The sequence below is a fragment of the Paramacrobiotus metropolitanus genome, unplaced genomic scaffold (genome assembly GCF_019649055.1).
Source record: "Paramacrobiotus metropolitanus isolate TYO unplaced genomic scaffold, Prichtersi_v1.0 Parri_scaffold0000017, whole genome shotgun sequence".
Lineage (NCBI taxonomy): Eukaryota > Metazoa > Tardigrada > Eutardigrada > Parachela > Macrobiotidae > Paramacrobiotus > Paramacrobiotus metropolitanus.
The window spans coordinates 686,966-706,379 of NW_026570237.1; the positions used below are offsets into that span (position 1 = coordinate 686,966).

The 19,414-nt window shown below is 45.1% G+C and overlaps 5 protein-coding genes across 10 annotated transcripts; 3 read left to right on the forward strand and 2 right to left on the reverse strand.

The window, feature by feature from the left end:
- Nucleotides 1-345: 345 nt before the first annotated feature.
- LOC129585578 (uncharacterized) lies at nt 346-4,741 on the reverse strand. Of its 5 annotated transcripts, XM_055478308.1 has the most exons (7): nt 4,102-4,741; nt 3,543-3,871; nt 3,231-3,431; nt 1,326-2,504; nt 1,166-1,252; nt 876-1,092; nt 346-807 (listed from the first exon to the last, which is right to left on the reverse strand). In XM_055478308.1, exons 1-7 carry the CDS (start codon nt 4,128-4,130, stop codon nt 618-620), a joined length of 2,232 nt encoding a protein of 743 aa, XP_055334283.1. In that variant the 5' UTR covers nt 4,131-4,741; the 3' UTR covers nt 346-617. The 5 variants fall into 5 exon arrangements, with proteins under 5 accessions (XP_055334283.1, XP_055334280.1, XP_055334279.1 ...); XM_055478305.1 differs by having other exon boundaries at nt 346-812; nt 880-1,092; nt 1,326-3,431; XM_055478304.1 differs by having other exon boundaries at nt 1,326-3,431.
- A 100-nt stretch (nt 4,742-4,841) lies between these two features.
- LOC129585617 (transducin-like enhancer protein 4) lies at nt 4,842-7,588 on the forward strand. The gene is made up of 5 exons (XM_055478367.1): nt 4,842-4,898; nt 4,990-5,113; nt 5,526-5,896; nt 6,287-6,468; nt 6,975-7,588. The coding sequence occupies exons 1-5, from the start codon at nt 4,872-4,874 to the stop codon at nt 7,447-7,449; spliced, it is 1,179 nt and encodes a 392-aa protein (XP_055334342.1). The 5' UTR covers nt 4,842-4,871; the 3' UTR covers nt 7,450-7,588.
- Nucleotides 7,589-8,304: 716 nt separating this feature from the next.
- LOC129585533 (uncharacterized) lies at nt 8,305-10,575 on the forward strand. Its single transcript, XM_055478248.1, has 3 exons — nt 8,305-8,694; nt 8,771-8,932; nt 9,250-10,575. Exons 1-3 carry the CDS (start codon nt 8,539-8,541, stop codon nt 10,573-10,575), a joined length of 1,644 nt encoding a protein of 547 aa, XP_055334223.1. The 5' UTR covers nt 8,305-8,538.
- Nucleotides 10,576-10,644: 69 nt separating this feature from the next.
- LOC129585610 (BTB/POZ domain-containing protein 6-like) lies at nt 10,645-14,405 on the reverse strand. 2 transcript variants are annotated; one of them, XM_055478359.1, is made up of 9 exons: nt 14,378-14,405; nt 14,107-14,307; nt 13,928-14,053; nt 13,094-13,253; nt 12,405-12,598; nt 11,723-11,858; nt 11,518-11,646; nt 11,238-11,431; nt 10,645-10,989 (listed from the first exon to the last, which is right to left on the reverse strand). In XM_055478359.1, exons 2-9 carry the CDS (start codon nt 14,265-14,267, stop codon nt 10,944-10,946), a joined length of 1,146 nt encoding a protein of 381 aa, XP_055334334.1. In that variant the 5' UTR covers nt 14,268-14,307; nt 14,378-14,405; the 3' UTR covers nt 10,645-10,943. The 2 variants fall into 2 exon arrangements, with proteins under 2 accessions (XP_055334334.1, XP_055334335.1); XM_055478360.1 differs by lacking the exon at nt 14,378-14,405 and having other exon boundaries at nt 10,645-10,986; nt 14,107-14,346.
- A 374-nt stretch (nt 14,406-14,779) lies between these two features.
- LOC129585587 (PR domain zinc finger protein 10-like) lies at nt 14,780-19,398 on the forward strand. Its single transcript, XM_055478327.1, has 6 exons — nt 14,780-14,900; nt 15,613-15,732; nt 15,817-15,957; nt 16,449-17,044; nt 17,619-18,392; nt 18,916-19,398. Exons 2-6 carry the CDS (start codon nt 15,696-15,698, stop codon nt 19,186-19,188), a joined length of 1,821 nt encoding a protein of 606 aa, XP_055334302.1. The 5' UTR covers nt 14,780-14,900; nt 15,613-15,695; the 3' UTR covers nt 19,189-19,398.
- Nucleotides 19,399-19,414: the final 16 nt, after the last annotated feature.

A 19,414-nucleotide genomic window follows, 5' to 3' on the forward strand; every position in this document is an offset into this window, starting at 1 on the left:
ATACGGAATAAACTTTGAGAAAACCAGCTGGCCAGATATTAATTCCCAGCAGCTGAAAAGGTCACCAAGATTATACTCATTTTGGTACTAACAATTATATTCTACCGTTCAACCTGCATTGTGTCACGGAGCGCTTGTTAGTTGCATTTGCTCAAAGGCATTTACTATTCACTGAATCCAGCGTTTTTTACCGCACTAGGTGGGAACTGCAGAGGCTCGCTATACATTCATATAAAAAATATGGATGTAGGCAGAGCCCCTGCAGTAAACACCTCCGTGGACATCATAAAACTTGTGCATTTGTTATTGTACAACCACCGTACGAGAAATACACGCGTAAGAGAGTAAACATTATAATGTTGTTCCAAAAATTCAACAAAATTCCAAATTGCCGATGCACGTCAGATGCAGGTTGTATAATAATAAAAGTCAAATTAGTTTGCTAGATAAGCAAATCGTTAGTAGTTGAAACGCTCATAGGGAAAAATTTGTAACCATGACATTTTCAAAGTAAAACTATGTATATTTTATGTATTTAGGACAAAAGAAATGAAATCGATGAGCAAAATCGGCGCTAAAACTATATACAAAAAGCTCATACAAACAAATATGTACATTTAAACTTCAGCGACGTTCCAGACGGTTCCCACTTCCGTCGCGTCGATTCCAAATTGCATTCGCCTGAAATCCACCGCGAGAACCACGACCATGACCGCCGCCGCCAAGAGGACGACCGCGACCGCGACCACGCAGTACTCCCAGGTGCCCATTTGCCACCATCGCATCAGGAAGTTGCGCATCCGTTTCCTGTCCTGCCAAAAAAGCACATCGTCCAGATTTTGTTGGTTTGTATAGATAAAATATTGTCTAATTACCCACCACCGCTGCCGCCGCCATCATGCTCGCTACTCTCCCGCTCCAGAACCAAATTGTCCCCGTGCTCTTCATCATGGGCCTGTACTCGGTGCTGGTCATCATCATCCTCTTCTTCCTCCCTTTCCGGAACTTCCTCCAGCCGACTCATGCTGCTGCTTCGGACATTGTGATGTGGAGAAATTGGTGGAGGAGCGGACGAGTTTCCGCTCATAAGTTCTACAATAAAGTAATGATAAGTGCGACGAAAAATAATGAATGTATACAGCGTTATAATATCAATCAAACTCACCGTCTGCGCTGCCAATACTCACAGAGCGATTAGGAGAGGATGGTTGTAGTGGTAGTGCCGGTAGTGGAACGTTTTCGTACATGTGTTCTACGAGGCAGATTCAATATATGTGCAATAACGGAAATACCTAAGCATCATTATATTACTTAGCTCCGCTTACCGCCCTGTTCGTCCTGCTCTTGATCGGCGTTGTTGCGTCCGTGCACTTCCGCAGAAACAATGACTCGTGACACATCAGAGCGTGGAGAACTGTACACGGGAGATTCCCTATCGTCCGCACGGTACTCTGCCAAAAGTCGCGCATTATTATTTCCCGCAACTTGCTGCTGGCGGTCACGGCGGTTGTTATCGTTGTTGCCGTAGTCGTGGTCGTGATCGCTGTCGTCGTTGAAACAGTTCATCACTCTATCATCAAGCACGGGATTATAGTCGGCAGGGCGCGGGGACGGCATGTGGCGAGTCGGTGTCCTGGAATCCCGGTTAGCTACTGGAGAGAAGCCATGGTGCTGCTGACGGCCTGGATTGAAGATAGGATTCGTTGATACTCCACCACGACCATCACCCCGACGCCCATCGTACCCACCTGGAATTTGTCTGCCCAGGCCCATGCCCCGCCGATTGACATCATCGTTAGTGCCGCCACTGCTGCTGTTATCCCTGTTGTTATTAAAGACTCCTCTCATCCAAGACCACACCGAAGCACTGCGGCGACCGCGACTGCGGTCGTTGTCCTCATCGCCACCGTCATCTTGCTGATTACTGCCGGCGCCTCCGCCGCCGCCGCCGCGAATAACACGATAACCACGCTTCCACAAGATGCACAAGATGACTACCAGGAGAAGAATGACACTGGCTACGGCAATACTAGCTGCAGTAAACCGATCTGCCAGCAATCCCATACGAACTTCAGCACTACCGTCACTACTACCTACAAGCAAACACGGAGGGCATGATATGTTGGCACAAGGAACAATGCGATCTGTAGCGTCCGGCAGCGCCAGCGTGGCTGGTGTCGTCGTTGGGGACAACAGTAATCCAACAACAGTCGTCAGAGGTTCGTCATCATCATCATCATCACTATCCTTGCCAGCAGATAAGGACGACAATTCAAAACGTTCCGACTGACCGACATCCGCATTACTACTGCTATTTAATACAAATAATTCTGTGTCGTTACTTTTGGATACAGCCGCACTAATGTTTTCGCCCGGATGCGAAGCCAGCAGCAGCGGTGGCAATATACCCATATCAGCTGCTGTGTTGATAAGTGGGTGTGTTGCGAGAATTGGCTGTGAGGTAGTCGCAATATTCGGGACGTAGGTGGAAGGGTCAGCAGCGTCTGTAACCGTGGGTGGAGTTATGCTTGACAAGGTTGCTTCGGTCGGTATCGTTACAGCAGCGGTTGACCTGATCGTGGAGGTCGGATCACTCGTGATACGAATGGTGTCCGCCGTGCTCGTTCTTTCACCGCTAATATCCGCTTCTAGCGCCGTCATATCGATAATTACCGACGGCTGAGATGAAGGGGAAGGTGTCATCATCATATCGGGCTGGTTTGATACAGCTACCTTATCGCTACTCTGATCCCTGTTCTTGTAATAACTTTCACGATGCATAACTATTTCGACAGGGAATGACGTTGGGAACACTTTATCAGCGATGACAGTGGTTGCGGTTAATATCGACATCAAATTAAATTCTAGCTGGGCGGGCGCGCGCGTGGGCGTTGTTACAACAGCGGACGGCGTCGTTGTTGTTGCTGCTGTCGTTGATGTCTTTGGCGTAGTCGGCGGTAGCTGTGTAGTAGTTTTGCCGGCTGTACTTAACCCGCCCACCACCACCACTTTGCGCAGGTAATAATCACCTGATGTAGTCAGCGGAAGTAATGTACTCGTACTTGCAATCGCATGACCAGACGGTTTTCTTGAACTCGCATATGTTGTTAAAACGGCTGGCAGCGATAATAGCGTACCGGGGAAAATTGTAGCAATAGAAGTAGTTGTGTTCTCCACGCCAATAACAACACGCTCCCCATCATCACTCTTACCGCTTAGATTATTCGTACCGACTGTTGATGGTGCCATAGCCCGTGTGCTGTATTCCCGATCCCGCGAAGGGTTGAAAATGGTTGAGGTTTCTCCGTTGATGAATGGTAGCAGTGGAGATTGAGACTTGTCGGTAGTGGGTGATGGCGGTGGACGTGGACGGGTCCGTGCTGCTGCAGCCCACGGGCAGCATGGCGGATACGCACATCCGGTGCGTTTGTCTGCGGAATATTTTAATATCATTATCAGAGAACGTACAAATGCTTAACTTTACAAATTATTTCAACGATAATATTTGACAGTTATTTAAATGTTTTTTATTACTATGTTACCTGCAGGGCAACGAGGAGCAATGACTCGGATACCCAAACTCTCCAGGCATTCCAGTTCGCGGCATTGCTGACCGTCGAAAATCGTCTGCGCCAGGATAATGAGCTGAAGATCGGGAAAATTATGGGCAGGGCTCTGATTAGGCAGTACATCCACATCCGATCCGGATAAATCCAGCATGCGAACGCCTCTAATTATCGCATCCGGTTGATTGTCCAACGGCCACAGTGATGCCTTACTGTCGCCGCATTTCCAAAAGGATGGATAGCAGGTGCAGAAATGCGGACATTGTACAGCATGGGAATCAGACCGCAGCGGCTGACGGTCATAGCTGCATGCAAAGAAAGTCAAGCAGCCAGCAAACACCGTAATTACCGAGACAATTAAGTGCGACATATTACTGATGGAAAAATTATAACATCTGCAGTTATAAAATCAATAACGCAGCACCACTACGTTATACATTTGCAAAATCGATGCGGAAGGAAGAGAAACTCAGTTCTTGACTTGAGAACAGCAAACACAAAATGAAAGTGTAGAGAATAAAATGCACACACTTACCATAACCAAATGGAGATAGCGGTGACCATTATCTGTGCCTGTTGTTATCCGCTTTCCACTGACTCATATAAGGAAATTAAGATAACGCGCCATGAGAACACTGCAATTCGTTTTTTACACGGACAATTACTCTGGTGGGAAATATTTTGTTATCAGCCGGCCAGCTTGTTAACCAACACTGTAGCAACGCCGTTACGCGTGCATAGTGTATCCAGGGAGGAATGCACGGTTGACTGCGAACTGCATTAGATCAAGGGCCAGGCAGTTGTCTGGCGGCGGCGTGCTATCTGCGTGCATATATGCCGTGTATAATAACATTGATACTGCTCATGATTAATAAGTGTGCACAAAAATTCCTGAGGAACACTAGACCGAGAGAAGACAGCAGGTGGTCTTTAATGATTGGGAAAAGCGCTGGTGTACGAGGGCAGTACTGTCCGGTACGAATAATAACTGTTAAATATTGTTATAGTGCACGTGCCTACCGGGAACGTGTAAGAGTAGTATGTATTCAGTATACATGACTCTGCGATTCGTAGCGAAGCGAATCCCTGCCCCTGCCACATGGCAACCTCCCCCATCAGTCGCTGTGCTGGCAGTTACTCGGGGGTAAATGCCAGCACAGCAGGTGGTACCTATATCATCACACTACACCAGTGAACTACCTACCAGTCCGACGGAGTCCGTTCTGCAACCATCGTCCTTCCGAGCGTTTGCACTCGCTATAGTTTTCTGGCAGCGTACGGTCCTGTTGCCACGTCTGAGCAGTAATGGGCTTAATGGGAAATCTTTATCAGGTATCCTTTGTAATGTATACTACCTTTAAGGTTTCAACCAGCAAAGCTCGATCATTAAAGTATTCGTAACAGCTTGGTTTGTGCCTTTTAGGGCGTGCACCGTATCCTTAGACTGGGCGCAGCTTCGAATCAGGCCGTGGCGGAATCTGCAACCGTTCAGGCCGCGGCGGAATCTGCAACCGTTGAGGCTGTCCAGCCACAATCTGACGTGGTCGGTAAGTGCATAACAGTATCTGAGCTGCGAAACTCTTCGCTCGCCCTCGCGCCGGACCCACGGCAAGTTGACCAAGTCATGCATGCTGCGACCCTTTGGTCATGCCACGACTGGAGTCTATAATATAGCAATGCAAAAGGAATAAACCACAGCGCGTGCCACCTACGGCACTCCTAATTCAGATAACAAATGTTGTAAGGAACAAAGTGATACGAATTACAAGAAACTGGATTCGGAAAAAGGGCAGCACTGCACTACAATAAACAACGATAATGTAGCAAATAAGCGGGTACCATGAGAAATCTTAGGACCACAGGAAACGACGAAGCGTTATATATAAAGAAGGACAATCTATTTATAAGTTGTATTTTTTTGTTCTGATGGTTATTGTCGAACAAACGTTTACGTTACAGACAGCACAACTGCACCCATCCAAACGTACCCGCATGTAACATCGCCGCAGCACCCTGAGCACAATCCGCGCCAGCTGCAGCAGGTGGCCACTCTCAATCATGGAGAGGTGGTGTGTGCGGTAATTGTCAGCAGTCTAACCCGGTACGTGTTCACGGGCAGTAAGGGTACCGTCAAAATGTGGGATGTCTTCCCCAACGGCAATACCAGCCCGCCGACCAATCCTTCGCAACCGGCACATGAACTGGACTGTCTGGAGAGGTCTACCTATGTACGCTCCTGTAAACTCCTGCCGGATGGCAACACGTTGGTGGTCGGTGGGGAAGCGCAGACGCTGACCATCTGGGACCTCAATGGCAGCGGTGTACCCAGGGTATGAAGATGACGACAGATGGGGCTGCCTGAATGGGAATATTGGCTGAAATTGGGGATTTTTTAAAATTAATTTTTAATTTTTCTCGCATCAGAGCAGGTAGTCATATATCTCTCATTTCCGCAGAGGGCACCAGTCTATGCAGCATGCGATTTTAAACCTGGCTGGACAAACAATAACAAATATTGTATACTAAAGAAATAAACCAATAGAATAGAATGCGGTCGCACACCTATCAGTAGCACTAGCTACGTGCATAAGCTAAACCGCTAAGGCACCTCTCAACCACATAAAAAACCTGCAGTGTGCAAAACCTTTCAGAACAGCCAAGGGTACGTATTACTAGCTCCTCTCTTGCATTATTTCAACAACAGTTTATGCTTTTTATAGATCAAAGGAAAACTGTTCAGCGAGGCACCGGCTTGCTATGCTCTAGCCATCTCCAGTTACTCTAAGTTGTGCTATTCATGCTGCTCGAATGGGAATATCACCGTGTGGGATCTGCATAATCAGAAGGTCGTCTCGCAGATCTGTGCACATTCCGATGGGGCCAGCTGTATTGATATTTCCAGGTGAGGAGAAGAAATACATTCGCATCGTGTCATTACACGAATTATTATTCGTTTAAAAGTACTTGAACCCAGCAGTGTCAAATGTTTCCAAAGTTACATAAGTTACTTTCGTAAACTAGTGGATAATAACTTTGACCCTTCTCTGATACACATACCTTCCATTTCGGTGTTGCTTGATTCGTAATTACCATGATTCGAAATATGTACATACAATGAAAAAAATGGATTAGTTCTCAAATCAAAGTGGGTGTTTCGACTAAGAAATCTCAGATTTATAGACGGTGACAAACGACGAGTAATAATCAAAAGGTGACTTATCAATGTGTTTGGAGATTATGCGTGGTAATGCTATGAGCTAGAGTGTTTTGTGCACGGTCCCTTCTCATGTTAACTGGGAAATTCTTCATTTGATCATATTTGTTGAGCAGCTCGCCTTGTACATATTGAGAAATAAAGTACTTATCAATTACATGACGAACGATATGAACACCCTGAATCCTTTACAGCAATGGGCTGCAACTGTGGACTGGTGGTCTGGACAATACAGTCCGCTCATGGAACATCCGCACCAACCGGCAAGAGGACCAGATGGACTTTCCGTCACCAGTCTTCAGTCTAAGCTGCTGCTCGACCGGCGACTGGCTAGCGGTCGGGCTGGAAAACTCCATGGTGGAAGTGCGTAACATGTCGCGATGGGACCGACACCATCTGAAACTGCACACATTGGCGGTGTTGTCCGTGAAGTACGCCACGGCAGGGAACTGGTTGGTCTCCGCGGGGAAAGATACCAGGCTCAGTATGTGGGTGCCGTCGCAAGGATTGAATCCGGTCAGTCTCACCACGCCGGCGTCCCTGTTGTGCTGCGATGTGACCATCGATGATCGTTACATAGCGATAGGGTCGGGTAACCGCACTGCGACATTATACGAAGTTACAGTATATACTGACCTTTCATTGCCTGTGCGGAAAACTTTGGGATAAAGAGGCATTACTCGCTGTACAGTTCTTCTGCACCACATATTCTCCGCATGATTTCTTTAGATTTAGAAAATTAATTGAGGACGATTTGCAGTTGCAAGGTCTCACGTTCATGCATGGCAGATTTAATTTGTTGCGGTCCGTCGAAATTCGAATCCACTATTCGACCGTTTTTATTTTTTTACTCAAGCATACTATAACTTGTTTATGCTCAGTGCTGTTTAACGAAAAATGCAACATACAGGTTTATGTGCTGCCTGTTATATAAAATTATACAGAGTATAATTAAGACATCTTTGTGCATGTAAAATACATGTGACAGAGGTCTATGCTTTTGCCGGTTGGTTTTGCATGTAAGGTGTATTTTCGTACGAACTTCTGAACTTAACCTTCCATGTTATGAAACGTATTCGTACAACTTTAGCAACAAGTACTTCAAACCCATCAAATTCCGCTCGCAAGTCAAGTCAGAAATGACAACCTTAACTTTGATACAGGTACATGCTATTACAAGCATTTTAATCGTATGTAATTGGAACGCGGATGACCTTTGTTAGCAGGCTGCTTGATCGGCGGTGGTCTTACGCAAGGGGCGCTGTGCGGCACATGCGTTCATTCAAGAAAACGTTTGGTATGTTTGGCCACTGACAGTCATAAATGCAATACTGCAATACAGGCATTCCGATGTTGCTCCGCGTCAAATCGAAAAAACGTTAGCAATATTTCGTTGCCGATCGGTAGGTACGACACATGCACTTGCATAAATAGTTAGGGAAGCTATGTACAGAATAATCACTTATTGCTTTACTCAGTCAACCAAAACGAAATTTCCATAGCTCAAAATGAAGACATTAATTTTTGTATATACATTGGTTTTATATGTATGTGTTACTGCGGGTAAAGTGCTGAACGTCTCCCAGTCCTACCGGAAATAACCATGGACACTAGCCGGAAAGCGCTGACCGTGGATCAAAAGGCGCTAGTCCAGGATCGCTCCAACCGCAACGCTTTGCAGTGGACCGGGCGGGAAGAGTGGGTGGTGCTGCTGCGCTGCAATGATGCCGAGCACAATCACCCGGTACTGTCCGGCCGATGGAATTCAATTCCACGCATCTGTGGATGGACCTGCTGGGGCAGACTACCGGCTGGCTGGCCTTTGGCATCTCACCGGATGGGGGGATGGACAAGGCGGATGTGCTGTTTGCGTGGTGTGATGATGATGTCAACGGAGCACACTGCTATGCACAGGTATGCACTACCGGCATTTTATTGATGTTTGCGCAATGCGTAATGCCAGCCGTACTATACATGTTATGCCGGGTAGGATCGGAATATTGCAGTGGATGAGACCCGACAGCGCGTGAATCTGACCAGTGATGAACAGCAGGACTGGGTGCTGATTTCCGGGAGAGAGAATGGGACGCATACATGGATTACGGCGGCGAGGAAGCTCAATACGATGGATCCAAAGGATATTCGAATTACGGTAGGTCAAAATGCGTTGAAAATGTAATCAAGCCGAAAGTTAGTATAATGGTACATGTATGGTCACTAATGTGGGACGTGTAGCGTAGTTTCAGTATAATAAAAAACTTGCGAGTATTATCCTTATACAAAATTTAATGATTAATTTTATTCTACAGTAGCAAGTTACCAACTACATAGCAACTTTAATAAACAGCTTTACCACGAATTCGGCAGTTGATTATTGAGCAACTAAAGAAATATGCATGTCTGAGTCTTTACAATCCTTGTAAATTATAATTACCGCATTACTATCATCTAAATAATTGTCGGATACAGGGCCGGGCCATCAATGGCATCTTCGCGGTGGGCGCCGTGGATCCCGACATCACCACCGGCGAAGTGCAGAAGCACATGTACAAAATCAGCCGCAAACTGACCGTCCTCCCAGCATCCCACCGCGACTCCCTGTGGTCAGAGAACAGCTCGGAACAGCCCGGCATCTGGATATCCCCACCGGGCATGCCCATGCCCAGTCCCAGCAGCAGCGGCTTCATGCCACTCCCAGCCGGCACCGTCACATGGAGCTCTCAGAGTAACGGCACGATCGTGACCAACGCCAACACTCGCCGCGGATCTGATAACTGGGACTCCGGATTGGTGCGCGTGCAGTTCGGCAGCGGTGATCCGTTGGGTCTTCCCCGGGGTCAAGGCAGCAGCACCTCGATTAGTACGAGTTCTGACGGATCGAACTGGAATTCGCAATCATTCGGGCAAACGCAGCAAGGCTTCCGAGGTTCCGGTGGAAGGATGCCGGTCGGCAACCAAAGGTCACCATCGCTGTCTTCTTCTTCCGGGTTATCAGTCACTTCCGGTGGACGAAACACGGTTGCCAGCACCCCGGTGGCGGTCGTTTCGAACAGTCAGGTGGTGCAATCATCCAGTGACTTTTCATCTTCCGATGAACAGGATTCACAAGACTACATGGATCTGAATCCCGTAGTATCTGCTTCTAACAGTCGTGTTCCACAATCCAGCAGTTCCGGTTTATCACAAACTTTCGGCTTCGGTTCATCCCAAACTTCCGGCTCCGGTTTACGCCAAAATTCCGGCTTCGGTTTATCTCAAACTTCCGGCTCGGGTTTACGCCAAAATTCCGGCTCCAGTTTATCCCAAACTTCTGGTTTATCACAAACTTCCGGCTCTGGTTTATCCCAGACTTCCGGTTTATTACAAACTTCCAGTGGGCGAAATTCGGGGTCGCCTGTTCAAATCAATCCCGTTTCCGTTGATTCAAGTAATCGCGGTACGCAATGGTCATCGTCATCCAGTAGTTCCCGGGTGGATCGCACTGGGCGGAAGCAGGACGGTATAGATGAATGGTCATCGTGGGCGAACACCGGCGACGACAGCAATATGACCCTGGCGCAGTTGATTATGCGCGGACTGAAGGGCGTGGCCAGCTTAGTGGGCTGGTTTTCGTCGCTACAGATCGATCCAACCGAGCTGGGACTGTTCGGAACGAAGAAGAGTGTAAGTTCGCTGGAGCAGGGTGGTGGACGCCATGTGCAGTGGACGACAGCACAAGAAAGCAGTGAGAATTTCAGACAGCATTATGATGTGTTAATGACCAATATTTCCTTCAAAAATCGGCCGGTTTTCTAATAATTCTGTAAACGCTCCTTTCAGATAGCACGTTTCTAAGCGGATGGCGTAATTTTTTATTTGCAAGCGTGTGTTTTTATTTGCAACCGTGTTCAAGCTGTTATCGCTGGCGATAAATGCTGTGAAAAGATTAATGCCTAAGCCATCAAAACTGAAAAAAGTTTCTATAATATGAAAAATTAATCACAAGACAATATACATACAATGGCAAATAAGCATACACATAGATAAAAAATTAAAACATCAGAAAGACAATATTACCACAAACTCTTCCACAGGGAAAAAACTAAGTCATGTTGGTCTTCGTGGCAAGCTCAGAAAAAAGCTGAGAATTCTTCAGACTTTCATGGAATCCGCCGTTTGAAAAATTATTCTTCCCCTTCTTCATCTTTCCATTCGTCCATTGAATCACTACTACAAAGCCAAAAGCACATCTATCAGATTAAAGTACCTGTTAACATTTTCAGTGGTCTTCGCTGAATTTGCTCAGTCTGTCGTGACAAGAAATTCAGGACATGTTTATTGATGATTTAATTTCAAGTTGAAAAAAATCTAGCTTTACTGTTTCGCGTGGGCCAAACCGTACGCGTTTCGCGTAATGCACAAGAAATTGTTGCAAATGTACCGCTTTACATCGAAAAGAAAGCTAAAACATAACATACCTGTCACTGTCATCGTCACTTTCCTCTTGCGGCTCGTAATCATCATCATCCTCTTCATCCGTTACCAGATCCGACTCAAACAGCACATCCAGCGGTATTTCTTCTTCTTCCTCAGACTCTTCCGTGTCCTCTTCCTCCCGATCAGAAGAGCACGGGCCGTCCTGTAGATTATCCCGTTCGTTTTCATCGTCTGACTAAAATTGATGAGATCATTTCACGCACAAATCGCTTTTCCCAGGACCGATAACCGACCAGTAACGGTACACTCAAAAAAGCTTACAAGCGACCCTTTTTTCTTAGTGAACTCCAACGGTATTTGAGATCGTTCATGAGGCGGAAGAGCCGATGCGGTTTCCGAGAATATGTACACAAAAACTCCCAATAGCTCGGTGGCAAGCAGTAACCCGGTCTGTAAAAATACGTTGACGTTGTTCATACATCATTACCACATTAAAGAAATGGTGGGGACCGGCAAGCTGACCAACCTGGGCGGGGCCGTTAGATAATTCAGGACCGGTCAGCATGGTGAAAGGGACAAAGTTAAGAGCAGCGCCCAACACTTCCCGTCGATTAGCACCGGAAGGCTCCAGACCCTTGTCCTGACAAGCCGCCACGGCCCATCTACAGACAGAAAAACTAAGCACGTTTGACAAAAGGATTTTAACTATTCTGATTTAGTCACGGCTGCAGAGCGTACAAAAAAATATTTGTTATGTTGCTGTTTATGTTTATTTTTTATTTAGATATTTTATTTTTATGGTAGCAGAATAATCAACCAGTGGCACGGGCCTGATTGACCGACATACCGTAAAATCCGATATTAACGCCCCCCCCCCCCGAAATTATCGCCCCGGGGCGTCTAATAATTTGCGGCGCCGCCCTTTTTTAGTGTGTTGTCGGTACGGTCTTTGTGGTACATCTTGCTAATTTAACTAATGCACACTCTTAAACCATGATTTTCTAACTAATGTCTTGGTTTCTGAATTATTCCTTTAATGTTCATACATAATAACCTCGTTTAAACTGACACATCATGAGCGTGTTATTCCTTTGAAAAATTAGACGCCCCCCCGTAATAAACGCCCCCTGCGGTTTTAAACGCCCCCTCCCGAGCCTCTCGAAAAAATAAACGCCCAGGGCGTTAATATCGGATTTTACGGTACTTACTTTTCCACAGCAGCATAAACAACGTTCGCGGTAGCACGACGGTTACGACGGTTACGTGCAGCCTGCAGCAGTATGGTCATCAAAGTGTTCTGCGAGATGTCGCTGAAATGTTCGGACTGCAGAACGTCGTCAGTGGACGCATCCACGACATCCAGGCAACGGTTGACAATGTCAGCAGGACCAAAACATAGTGCCTACAGGACATAATCGTCAACCGCATCACACCAATAATGCAGAGTGTACAGCATGTCACTGCAGAGCCACTAGGGAATTTTAGATTTCACATGGTTCAGGCTCCGTCCACTAGAAACTACTGCGTCACATAAACAGTACGTTACCAGATTGAACAGCGCTTAAAATGCTTGTACGGATGCATACTTGCAGTGACGTACAGCTGAAAAATAAATCGAGTCGAGAGTGCCGAGAGCGTGACCAACCTGCTCTCGGGGAGGCGGTTAGAGCACATAAAAAAGATCCACAGGCAGCATACGCTGGCTTGTCGTTCAGCCATACGGCTGAGCCGTTGCACAGATCCACGCAAGGCAGATAGTTTTTACGCGTCAGCCAACGACGTTAGGTTACGGCGCCTTACGTCGCGAACGGACGTAAATCGACCCGTAACGCCAACTTCTACCCGCAAGTCGAACTGCACGGAACTTGTTTTGTGAAATCTAAAATTCGCTACTGACACTGTCCAAAAACATGGCGCATGTGTCGGTGTTCAGCTGACTTCGAACCAGATCCCAGCACAAATCCACTAGCGACGGTAAGTCATACTTGTCCGCACAATACATGGTCGGGAAAACGTTTTCCGCATTCAGATTCTCCACACGGTCGGTGTACATGTAACTGCAAGTGGAACAGTAGTCAGTGGAAACTCGTTACATTATTATTTAACAAACGAATAGGAACTTGTTTCCTTATTGTTGACCATAATCGCTGGCACGACGCACAGTGCGCCACACTGTTTAAAAATGCGAAGACTCATCAGACGTTCCCGTATCTTTCTAACGCCACTTGGTTTTTTTTAGCATAATGCGCAGCAGATACAGTTACGACTGGTAACGTGTGTCATCGCGATCCGGGGCTTATCAGTCTACTCTCCGAATGGTCAAAACAGCCATACCGCCATACCGCACGTACAGTACTCCTGTCTCCTGATACCGCGCTGCACAGCTCCGTTTTTTAACATTAATTTTATAATATTTAAAATACATTACTATCGCTTATTCAGACATCAAAAATCAAAATAATAATTACATTCTTTATGCTAGAAACGCAACTTGCTTATTAGGACATTACCGTAATAACATACAGTATCTGATCACCTTATCATGCTTACGCGCAAAACTCGCTTATACTGTACAGTACCAGTAGTTTTAGCAAAATAAAGAAATTTGCAAGTGGTCTGCTACTTTGTTTAAATTATCACAGTACAAAATTTCTTCAAAGCTGATAAGTTCTTAGCCTTTTTATCGCACTGCGAAAACGAGTGTTTGCCCTACAAACGATAAAATGCCCACCTGAGCATGTTGGCAAAGGCATCCGGATGGATCTCGGGAATATCCACGACCGACTGATCCCCAATCCCTGCCCAGCTTCCATAAAACATGGTGCGAAACACTTCGCTGCTGATGCCCAGAATGTATCTGCAAAACAACACCCGTGCTTGCTCGGCAGTTTTCGTGGCTGGGGCGCGTACTTGTGAGCAGGGAATGTCTTCACTTCGCCGTGCTGACGACCCACGGTAAACGAGACATCGCTCAACATTCCACTCGTCAACGATGCCTTGATGCGACTGCTGATCCCCGCAGCGCTAGCTGGCTCATCTGTCTTGGCCGATGACTCTGGACTCTGGGACATGGCTGATATGATGAGTGGTTGAAATTTATAAATTTAAAAACTGAACAAATAGGATGAGTACAGAAAAGTGAAAGTTGAATCACTGAAATGATGTCTTGACTCTTGTTTACAAAAATGCAGAGCGCGACCAGTCACGACTGATTGTAAGAGCTTCTGTATCGAGGCATGCCCTGCCTGAGGGTGGTAGCGCTTGAGACTCCAACATCCGGTATAAAACTGCCGACGTGAAGCAGAAGGCTTCCCCGAAACAATTCACAAGATTCACTTCTTTCAAAATTAAAACTATTTAAAATCAACTTTTAAGCCTGTTCTTCAATGAGTTATAAGATTATGACTGTTTCCGCTGAATTACCAAGTCTTTGTAATGTCGGACAATGAACGGCCGCTCAAGAGAATCAAAATACGTAACCACATCCTAGAGGAGCTGGCTCACTTCAAGTTTAAAGCCAGTTCCGGTTCTGGTTTTCTCGTTATTCTGCTTTCATTCTGTTGTTCATAGTTTGCAATTTATCGTGTGTTTCGATTTGTCGTTTGATTTTGATGTCTGATTGTAAATTTTTGGTATTTAAATTTAGCGCATGGATTCTATTTGTGATCATGTTGTCGTTTGATGATTGAAGTAGGAAATGGATTCCGTTGTATGGCGTACCAAATACCTCACCCCCCGTAAACCTTAAAACTTAAAACTCAGAACATTAAAACGTAAAACACTAAAACGTAAAACGTATGTAAAACACTAAAACACTAAAACGTAAAACACAAACGTAAAACACAAACGTAAAACACTAAAACGTAAAACGTAAAACACTAAAACGTAAAACGTAAAACACTAAAACGTAAAACCGTAAAACGTAAAACACAATACCGTAAAACTCAGAACTCAGAATCGTAAACCTCAGAAATCAGAATCGTAGAACTTGAAACTGTAAACCATGAAACATGGAATCGTGGTTTTCGTGGACTTGGACAATTTTTCACTTTTCAGAGTTCCAATTCCACAATGCCAATTCCAATAATGTTAATGGAATTCTACTTAATTATTGGAATTAGGCGGTGATTTTGGAATTGGATTGGCGTTGGTGGAACTACTGTTTATTTTTGCTTAAAATTGTCTAAGTCCACGAAAACCACGATTTCATGTTTCATAGTTTACAGTTTCAAGTTCTACGATTCTGAGTTCTGAGGTTTACGATTCTGAAGTTTTAATTGTGTTTTACGTTTACGGTTTTACGTTTTACGTTTACGTTTTAGTATTTACATACGTTTACGTTTTAGTGTTTTACGTTTTAATGTTCTGAGTTTTAAGTTTTAAGGTTTACGGGGGTGAGGTATTTGGTACGCCATACCGTTGTGCCGTAATTCGTGCACGATCATTGCTCAGTGTTCGCGAGTTTCTTCAGCCAAGGGATTTGAGTTACAGGCTTCAGGATGCTTCCGCAAAATCATGAACCACTGAAAAAACTCTGTAAGCTCCATTAACGGTGTTATGTAAATGACGAACGTTGAATTCGGTGAGGCACAACTTACAACCGCGATGTTGTTTTGGCAGTTTGCAAGCCCTGTAATCGTTTCCTGCAAGAACCCTGCTGGAAACATACCACTAATATCCCCGACAAGCCAGTGATACCCTACGCCCTGGGCAGCCTGCCTGATGCCTTGTACATGGACTATTGCGGAGAATGGAGCACAGGTGAGCATTTGGGGTTAGCAGTTATCTGCGTGGTAGGTTGTGTGTTGGAGTTCCTAGTTCGATTTTCATTTCTCGTCATGGAAATATTTTCATTTTTTAAAATGAATTTTACATAATTTACTTGTTTGCTTTGGCGCCTTTGGGCAGTTGTTTAGGTTCGTTTAGGTACGCGAAATAACTGACTTATTGCTATGTTTTGCTAGAACGAAGTTTTGGGTGAATTTCTATTTGAATTTTTTCTTTAATGTCAAAGTCTACTTGTGATATTTTTTCATTTCCTTTTTTGTTGTGGTTTTTTATTTGTACGCTTCTAAGCTTCTTATTCGTTTTTCTTCGCATTTGTAAACATTACCGTATTCCTGTTCGTTTTCAGTACTGTATGAAAAGATTTTCACGATCACGTGTTAAAAAAGAATAATTTTTTAAATTGTATAATTAAGGTTGCTGTGTAAAACGCTTTGGATACAGTATTTAATTTGGACTATTAACAGAGCGCGGTATTTTCGCCCGCGATGCCATTGCGTCGCACACCGTCTTCGGCCCGCTAGTGGCGCCTCTGTCCCCGGTATCTCAAGCATCCACAGCGTTCGCATGTCGCAAAGAGCCCACCGTCGATCTGGGCTATTACCAGCTGGATTCCGATTATTTCTGTAACTGGATGAAATTCGTTCGTTTCTCGCAGAACCGGCAAGAGGAGAACGTGGCGGTGTACATGCGCGGCATCAAACTGATCTTTATTACGACGCGCGATATCCCGGCTAACGAGGAACTGAAACTGGGCTACTCGGCCCAGTACGCCGAGACTGTCCGCGAGAGGACGCCGGAATTGGTCCTGCCGATTATTGAGACCGTCGTGGTTCCGTTGGAGAAGGGAAACGATGACGATGAAATGGACGAAAACCCACCGAAAAAGAAAAAGAAAGTTAAGTCCGGCTTGTGCACGCTGTGTAACCGGGAGTTCACGAACGTGAAGAAGCATTTGCAAACGGTGCATGTGGATTTCACGAAGAAGGAGTTTAAATATGAGTGTGCACAGTGTACAGTGAAGTTTCCGACGTTACGCTCGAGGGACGCTCATCAGAGAACGGTACGCATGCGACCCGGTTAGTTTTGCAAATGAACGTTTTGTCTTTTTAAATTTCCACATCCTGTTGGAATTTTCGATCATTTTTAAGCTCATAATTAATTGGACTTAAGCTACTATAGTAAGTTACTGTTAGTAACTTGATAAGTACTTGTATTCATTTTGTTCTTATAGGCTGATGCTAAGTAAGGATTTCTGCAAGTTTGAAAGTTGTTTTTTGAAACATGTACATAAATTTACGTGACTAGTGGGCCGTAATAAATTTAATTTATTTTGCCGTATTTTGTTTCATACAGATATTAGTAGCTTCGTTTCATGTTTTTGCTTCGTTTTTCGGTATGGTTTTGCCCATTTTGTGTATGATCATGACACAGCTTCGCCTAAATTTGTACTGTATAAGCAGTTTAAGCATGTCATGGCTGTTTTTGGTGTTTTCCTGTTCCATTTTGTTCAAAATATTTTTGGTTAGCTTCTAATTTTACCAACGCAGAAGACAAGAAATAAATTGCATTTACCAGTTTGATGTTGTTACGCTTCCATCAAAGTGAGTGTTCCTAGTTTATTTCTGGTTTTATAGGCTCACCGAACAGTCAGCGTGGCACCGGAAAGCAGTGCCGTGTCCACCGCGATAGAATACATGAAGACCACCGGTCTCTTCACATATTACTGCCGCCCCTGCCTCCGACACTTCCCCAGTAAAGCCCTCCTGGACCTCCATGAATTCCAGCACCAGGACGCCAGCAGTCCGCTGACAGTCATCCAACGCATCTGTCCCCAGTGCGATTTCGTCGGTAAGAGCTTTTCCGAGCTGGTGCAGCACACAACCGAGCACGCCATCAAGCCCACCGAGAAGAAATGCTGTCTGCTCTGCGGGGAGTACGCCTTCAAGATCGGCACGCATATCCGCGCCTGTCACACGCAGGAATTCGCCGTCATCTCCGCCGACTGGCCGCTGGTGTGTGAGGAGTGCGGGATGAAGTTTATGCATCAGAAAGACCTGGGACTGCACGTCACCACCGTGCACAAGGGCTTTCAGTGTCTGTACTGCGCCAAATTATTTTATACCTCGGCGAAATTGACGGATCACATGGAGGAGCACAAGAAGGACGGGAAGTATCCGTGCCTCTGGTGTGAGAGGACTTTTGAGACGTATGCGCAGTGCCGGGCGCATCATACGGATGTGCATGGCGCCAAGGGGGTCAAGGTGTGCGATGTGTGTCAGATGGTGTGCTCGAACGCGGCGAAATTGGCTTTTCATAAGAAGGTTCACACGCCCGGTGTTATCGTGAAGCGAGCGCCGATCCCCGGGCGGAAACGGAAATCATCTGAAGAGAGGCAGTTAAGAAAAAGGGTGGGTAGTGCAATGAATTTTGTTTTATTTGCTTGCGTTAGGCTGCTTTTGGCTGACGTCTAAAAATTGTTTTTATATAATAATAATAATTATAAGTTATAATTTCTCAGTTTTCTCTGATACACCATGTTCTTAGCTTGTTTTGACATCTGACTATTTCGCACACATGTGTATACTTGTTAGTAAGTAAAAAGATATTTGTAACAAATAAGAAATAATTGTAGTAAATAGGTAATTTGTATCAGTTTTTAAAAAGCCTTGTTAATTTGTATTATTAAAGTTAAGAAATAATTTTATAATGCTGTGTAATTAATTTTTACCTACTGTATTTTATAAAAACTCGTTATTTGTGTTTACTAAGAAATATTTGTATTATTCAGTAATTAATTTGAATCTGGTGTTTTAAAAACTTGTACACATGTAGCAAATGCGAAATACTGAATATTCGTAATAAAGCGGTGCATTTTTGAATTTGCTTGTTAGCATTGGCTGGAAACGCCGGTTTTTTTGTTTTTGCTGACAGACTCGTGCTCGAGATCGTGTGGAATGCGATATCTGTGGGGCCGTGATGAACAAACACTCCCTGTGGAAGCACCGGAAATGGGTGCATAACGCCGATGAAGAAGCGAAGGAACGGAAGAAGCAGCAGCGCAAAGAGAAGGAAATGTCCAAAGAGTACGTTGATCCGCGACGGAGGATGACGTTTGAAGAGTTCCCCTTCAAGTGCGAAGTTTGCCGGTTGGGATTCATGAAGCAGATCATGTTCAATAAACACATGCAGGACAAACATACCTAGTTCCTAAATGCTCTCAACGCTTTGACGGGAGTGCGAGTGTAGTGCGTTATTTGCACAGTTGTACTTGCTAGTTGCTGCTGCCTGTAATTTACACGTACTCTTTCCTGATATTATGAGACTGCGTGTTTTTATACTGGAGACATTGATTTCGTTTATCGAACAGTTCCTTGGAACAATTTTTTTTGAAAAATGTGCACATTAAACACAATTGGACGGTTTTTGTTGC